Source organism: Elephantulus edwardii, unplaced genomic scaffold (assembly GCF_000299155.1).
Source record: "Elephantulus edwardii isolate Elephantulus edwardi_28Jun2011 unplaced genomic scaffold, EleEdw1.0 scaffold00369, whole genome shotgun sequence".
In the NCBI taxonomy this organism is placed as follows: domain Eukaryota; kingdom Metazoa; phylum Chordata; class Mammalia; order Macroscelidea; family Macroscelididae; genus Elephantulus; species Elephantulus edwardii.
Window position 1 is genome coordinate 813149 of NW_006400119.1, and position 7471 is coordinate 820619.

The 7471-nt window shown below is 37.8% G+C and overlaps 1 protein-coding gene across 1 annotated transcript in view; it reads right to left on the reverse strand.

Moving 5' to 3' along the window:
- Nucleotides 1–340: 340 nt before the first annotated feature.
- Nucleotides 341–7471, reverse strand: part of SPC25 (SPC25, NDC80 kinetochore complex component) — an 11040-nt gene continuing 3909 nt past the window's right edge. The window contains exons 4-6 of the mRNA XM_006902105.1: nucleotides 7060–7164; nucleotides 2661–2759; nucleotides 341–465 (exon numbers count right to left, since the gene is read on the reverse strand). Coding sequence (XP_006902167.1) covers nucleotides 341–465; nucleotides 2661–2759; nucleotides 7060–7164 — 329 coding nt within the window. The remainder of the gene's footprint in view (nucleotides 466–2660; nucleotides 2760–7059; nucleotides 7165–7471) is intronic.

A 7471-nucleotide genomic window follows, 5' to 3' on the forward strand; every position in this document is an offset into this window, starting at 1 on the left:
TCATTCATTGTTGCACTATTCTCTCTACCCTCCTCGCAGTTTGATCTTGTCCAAATGCCACAGTGCTTGTCAAAGCCAAACAACAACAACATTTCTATAAACTATCCATGCCTGTCATTAAAATAAAAAGCATACAATAAGCTAATTATATTTCATTTTAAAAAGAACAAATGTCACTTTATAAATTTTCAGAAGAGTTTAATAACAATAACTTAATACATCATACAGAAATGTTTAAAAAATATAAAAGGACTATAGACAGATGATAGACAATGGTAATTCTTGTTAAAAGAGACATTTGATAAAAGAAAAGAAACAGCTTTTATACACTATTTAAGCATTAATTATAAACAGTAGCAGTAAAAGCTTTCCGAACATTGGCAAGAAAGGCTGAAAAATTATTGGTTTTCCTTAACTTTTCTTGAAATTCTGCCAGGCATTCAAGATGGGGAGAACTATCTGACACTAGAAGGAAAAAAAATGAAGACAAAGTGAGTAAGATTTTTTTTTAGGGGGGGGGGTAGGAGAAAGGCATTTCTAGTTTAAATGTTCTAATGAGTTCATCAATTGAACTTTGATTCTATTTTGAGTACAAAATAATTTTCATATCTTAACTAATATTAGGGAGCTCTGGTGGCTTAGTGTCAAGAAATTGAACTACCAGCCCAAAGGCAGGCAGTTCAAATCCACCAGCTGCTCTGTGGTGAAAAAGATGGACAATCTCCTCCCATATGATTTACTGCTTCTAAAAACCAAGTAGAGGATCAGCGATGAGTCAGTTCCATCTAACTTGTACATAACAACTAATTTTTTGAAATTTCCTTCTTCTAATCTTTAAATACTTAACTGATAAATAGTAGTCATGTCTAATACATTTTGTATTATGTTATTGTTGTTAATTGCCATTGAGTCAGAAGTGACTCATAGCTGACCCTCCAATGAGTTTTCAGAGGCTGTAAACCGCACAGGAAGAGACTGTGCTTCTTTCTCTCTCAAAGCCGCTGGTAAATTCCGACCTCATGTCTTTGAGTCAGCAGCGTAATTCCTTATCCACTAGGCTACAAAGCTCCCTTACTGTATCTTAGACCTATATCTTACTGTATTTTAGACATATACCTTATTTAAACTTCTTTTGGTATGTTTTTTTTAAACTGTTAAATCCATTTTCTCTGCAAAATTTTAAATTTCATGACTTTAAATTTCTGACTAATAGGCTCAGGACAAAAAGATAAATTTTAAAAATTAAAATGGCCAATCCAAGATAAGTAGTCATAGGGCTTACTATTCAAAGAAGACTCAAAGCACAAATAACCACAGCCCTCACACATGGTTACAGCGTCTGGTATGTACTGGGATCAAGTATTCATTAAGGATAGTCAATGAAAAAGAATGACCAAACTTTGTCCTCCACCAATCTTGCCCTCTACCAAGAGGAAGAAGAACAGCTATAAAATATTTCTACTTGTTGGTAAAGACTGCTTAGAAAACCAGGCCCATGAAAACAACAAAGAAAGATTAGCAAGGAACATCTGCTTCAAAATTTATAGTAGAGATTCTTTTTTAATATACACTATTAAATAAAAAAAAACCTATGTAGCAATACAAAAAAATATTCAATTTGGGGGGGGGCCCTGAAAAGCTAGGTAAGACGTTTTACTGGGTTTGCTTTTTAAAATTTAGCATTCATTAGCTTAGAAGAAATAACCTAGAAATCAAAAGAAAATAAACATTTGTATGTGGATCCCCCCGCCCCCCCCCAAAAAAAATAAAAAAAATTCCATGAGAGAAATGATTAAGTTACTAGGTCATATTAGGGAGCCAATTGAGCATGTCACCTAAATGTCAATCTTTTTTTTTTTGTACTTAAAGATGGTCCCACAGGTGTAAGCAGTTGTGAGTAATTTTTCCAAATTCCTAGGAAGATTGCTTGTACAGGGCGGGAAAGCTCTGGTGGCACAGTGTATGGGAGCTGAGTTACTAACTTCAAGACTGCACATCCCAGTGTTGCTAATCCACCAGCGGCTCCTGGGACTAGAGATGGACAGTCTCCTCCCATGGCCGTCTGCAGCCTCTGAAACCTGATGGAGGGCCCATTGTGAGTTGGTACCAACTGGATGGGAGTGAATCTGAACTCACAGGGGCAACTGTTGTTAGTTGTGGAGTCAATTCTGCTCTGACTCGGGCCGCCTCATGTGTGCAGAGTACAACTATTCCCTCATTTTCAGTGATGTGACCTTTTGGAAACAGATCACCAAACATGTCTCCCACGGCACCCCTGGGTGGGTCGACCCACAACCTTTCAGCTAGTTAGCAAGTGCTTACCATTTGGATAACCCAGGGATTCCTCTAAGGACAATGTTGTTTACTATCCAGTCAGAATCAACTCATAATTGACCCTCTAGCAGGTTACAGAAGCAATGAATCGCACAGAGACTGCCCATCTTTTTCTGTGGAGCACTTGGTGGAATCAAATTACCTGCCTCTGGGTTGGCAGGGAAACTCCTTGCTACTAGACCATCAGAACTGACTGTATAAGGGCAGCGGCGAAAGTAAAACAAAAAGACAAAGACATTTCAATTCTCTTCTTGGTTCATACTAATAGAATAATACACATATCTACGCCCATAAATCGGCTGTAAATGCTTTAGATAGAAAGGTACCTTCATACTCTTTGTCTTCTTTCAGTTGCAGAGAAAACATAAATGGGGTCTCAGGATGCTTAGGGTCGATATTAGTGAATATAAACTGCAATTTATCCCCTGGAAAAGAGGAGACTTTGTAATACTAGATGTTTTAAAGAGGAACTAGAAAAAAGAAAACCGTTTTAAAACCAATTCTAACTATTACTTTTATTGAATATATCTATCATGTTATTAAAAAATCATCTGTTTTATTTAAAAAAAAATTCGTTTGGCTTTCCTTCAACAAACAACTCCTTTAACAGGTGGATTTTTTTTTTCTTCCCCCCAATCCAGGCTCAGACTGTCAAAGAACTGCTGTTAGAAAGAAAACACATACATATTTATACTTTTTGTTTGAGAGTTTCATCTCTTTTTAAAATTAATTTTAATGAAAGTTTACAGAGACTTTGGATTTCCATTCATTCGTTGCTGCACTTTTCTCCCTGCCCACCCCTCCCTATCCCAATTTGCTCTTCTCTTTGAAAAGTAAAATTCTTTTATTGGTACCCAATCCCTCCCAAGTCCACTCCACTACGCAACATTCATTCTGGACTCCTGTCATGACAAGAATATCTAACCATATATCCCTTTTAAAGAGTTCTCTCGCTCATTTGTTTCAATGCAGAATACATTATTTATCCCCTTTCCCAGTTTCCCCGCAACCCTGATGTCAGTCTCATTTTACAAAGTGGCACTATGCAACATTTGTCCTTTTGTGACTGAGGTATTTCACTCAGCATAAAGCTACTGTGTATTAGTTTTTCCTAACAGAGTTGATTATCTGGACTTTTCTTAGTCTTCACGATCTTACAAATGGAAAAAAATCCCCAAGAAAACAACCAATTGTAATTATGGGGATTTTGTGATTTAATATATATTAGAACTGTGTTCCTTATATATTAGAACTGAGTTTTTAATGGCTTATGTTTTGCATAAACTGAGCTCTCATGGTGTAGTCTGTAGGGAGTTACACTACTACCTGAGGGCTTAGCCTCTCTGGAAGTTTGATTTTTACCAGTTGTTCCATGAATGAAAGATTTGAGTTTCCAAGAAAACAGATTTCATAAGATATCCAGTTAGGTAGAACAAACGATGTTTACTTTTATTCTTGCATAAATATTGTTTCCTGACTCTGATGCCTATGACAAAGGTCCCTTTTAAAATAAAAAATGATTTTTTAATGTCAAAGCTAACTGTTGAAGAATAAAACTAAGCATCTTTTACTAAAAACTCATTTAAGTGATAGGGATAACACCAAGATCAATAGATCTATGGATAAAAGACTTAAAGAGGACTTAAAGAGGCAATTTTTAAGAAAGCAAGCAATATAAGTGGTAAGCAGCTACCAAAAAAATGGTCACTAGGAATCAAAGAAATGCATGAACACATCTTTAAAAAAATTCTATTTGTGCTTTGCTGACTGACAAAACTACAGAAATAAAACCATACCCCAAGTCGAGCAAACATATGCTAAAATGAGCACTTTCATGCACTGTAAATGTTATATGTGGAAAAGTGTTAGCACAGCAGCATGAGACTGCCAACGGTAAATCCTCAGAGGCCTGCTTGTAAGCGTGGGCCTGTACTGGTGGGCTGGGGTCTCTACAAGGGCCCACAGGTTAAGGATCCTTAAGGACTCTCAGGAATTGGCATACAATTGTACACATGCTGTAATTTATGAAAGCAAAAGGATACAGTGTAAAATCAGCAAAGGAAAGATACATGGGGTAAAATTCAGAGAAAACTGGCAACAAGCTTCCAGAATGCTATCCCAGGTCAACTGCCCCCATGTGAAATGAAATAGTGGCAACCAGAGAAGCTTGCCATGGACTCGGCACAAAAGGTTTTGTTTTGTGTGTTTTAAGATTGTGGTGTTGTTACTGTTAGGTGCCACTGCGTCAAATACATTCGGATAGTGACCCGGTGAACAACGGATCTGAATCCTAGCCTACTCTGTGCCATCCTGATCACTCGTACCATTGACAGTCTTTCTTTTGTTCTTTATCCCTCCACCTTTCCAAGTCTGAAGTTCCTTTCCAAGGAACAGCCCCTCCTAACAACATGCCCAAAGTATGTGAGATGAAGTTTCACCCTCCCTGCCCTTAGCTATACTTTCTCCAAGACATATCTGCTTGTTCTTTTGGCAAATCATGGGATATTCAGTACTCTTCTCCAACACCACAACTTAAACGCAGTGATTCTTCTTCTGTCATCCTTATCCATTGTTCACTTTCAGATGTATAACAAGTGATTGAAAAGACCATGGTTTGAATTGGGTATACTTTGGGTATGTAATAATGTTTTTTTCTAGGTTTTTTACTGAGGAGTGCTCATACAGTCAGCTCTGCCTGGCATTTAACAACATTTCAGACACCCAGTGTGGACACAGGCCTTCAAGATAAACAGATTGCTTGAGTAAACATTTGAGGCCACTAAGGCACTCTTATCAGTTAGAAGACTGGGGATCCTCACAAAATCCGGGTTTCCAAATACCAATCAAGAGCCAACTTTAGGAGCAGGTATTTATAAGCACATGCAATCAGGCCTGCAAGGGTAACTCTTCTGCAATGCTGACATCTGGGAACTTGGATGTTGGGAATGTTCCCACCATCCTTGACTGATAATGGTAGTTTACTAGACCTGAACTGGATAATGTGGTTTACAATGACTGCCTGCTTTTCTTCTGCAAGCCTGGAATGTGGGTACTTGGCAGGCGGTGTGCCTACAGAGCTAGCCCACAATAAACACCCACTACACTGGGATGCTAAGCTGCCCTGATAGACAATGCTCCCATTTCAGTGCTGTGGGATTTGAGGGCTTCCCGTGTGACTCCACGGGGACAAGAAGCCTCTGCCTAGTTTTCACCTGTACACTTTTTCTGCTTTTGTCTTGTATCTTTTTGCTGCAATACCACTACATAATGAGTCCTACGTCCTTCTAAAGGAGCCCTAGTTGCTAGTGCTTAATATGTCAAGCTGCTAACTTCAAGGATGGCAGGCAGTTTGAATCCACCAGCCGCTCCTCAGGACAAAGATGGGCCAGTCTTCTGTAAAGATTTACAGCTTTGGAAACCAGAGAGAGGGCTGCTATGTGTTGGAATTAACTCACTGGGTTGGGTTTGGGTTTCAAGTCCTCCTTAAGGATGACTGAAGAATAGATGCCTTTGAGTTGTGGTGCTGGTGAAGAGTACTGAATATCCTACAAACTGTCAAAAGAACAAATAAGTCTATCTTAGAAGATGTACAACTAGGGTGCTCCTTAGAGGCAAAGATGGTCAAACTTTGTCTTAAATACTTAAGACAAATGTTGTCAAAGGGGCCAGGTCTTGGGAAAGTATACTATGGATGGAAAGGTAAAGGGTTAGAGAAAGAGAGGAAACCCATAACAAGATGGACTGACAAGTAGCTTTAATAATGGGCTGGGGCATATTAGAGGTGATGAGGAAGGCAAAGGATAGGGCAAGGTTCCTATCTGTTGTTCATAAGGTTGCTATGAATTGTAGTTGACTATACAGCACTTAACAACAAAGGATCATCAAACCTGGAGGTAGCCTTGAAGAATCTTGACACAAGAGGCTTTGCTATAAACTGATATATATATATATATATATACATACATGTAAGTCATACAATATTCGTATTCTTTAAGACAGTAAGGTCCCTTTAACAATTCTGTGAAAATAATTAAAAAAAAAAGTGGAGATGCCAATGTGCCCTGTAGTAGTTCTAAAACTGAAAATTGCCAGAATCCAAATGCAGTTAGTAGCAATGGACATGCCAATAGTTGGAAGATTAATGATGATCGTCTCACATCCTTTGGGCATGTTGCTATGAGAGGCTCTTCACTAGAGAGGGACATCATGCTTGGGCAGATGGAGGGATAGAAGAGAGGAAGATCCTCAAACAGGTGGACTGACACATTGACTGCAACAATGGGCCTGGGGGGCCAGCCACTGTGAGGACAGCACAGAACAGGACAGGATTCAGATCTGTTGTTCAGAGGGCTGCTATGGGTCTTATCCAACTCAATAGCATCTAACAACAACACAACAGGCTAACAGAAAGAATTACTATGCTATCATTTTAAACTACTGTTAAGAAGGCAATAACAGCTTGAAAAATGCCAATGATATAAAATCAAGTAAGGACAAAGAACAAAAATTATTTGTATATTGACATAATGCCAAAAATATTTTTATTAAAATGATATTAAATAAGCAAAGCACCAATAATGATGATAAGATGATAAAAAGTTTTTATAACTTCTATTTGTTCTCTAGTTAATAATGTGGTCATTACTTTTGCTGCAAATAGTCTTTAAATTCTCCTATATTTAAGAAATGTCATACCTAATCTCATATTTATATTAAAGCACTTACCATAAATTTTTCGAATTTCTAATCCCAGTCGATTTTTATACAAGTCTGCAGACTTCTGCAGTCTTTCCAACCTCTGTTCAATAGCTTTGTTAGCAGTAGCTATACCTAAAAAAATATATATACAGAAAATAAAAACAAACACCAAAGTAGTATTTTAAATACCTTCAAGTAATAATCAATAAAGAAAAATCTTGAAAATTAGGAAAATGTCAGATAAAAGAATTTCCTTTCATCTATTCAGTTTCTACTTCTGCCAGTTAACAAAAACACTTCTGTACTTTCAAGTTGGAGTGAACAAAAAATGTCGAAACCACAGGGTTGCATAGTTTAGTGGTTGGAGGGAAGGGGTGAAGGAAATGAGAAGGATCCAGCAAGGACTTGAAAAATTTGGGTAACGATGGGCAAGGTCCAA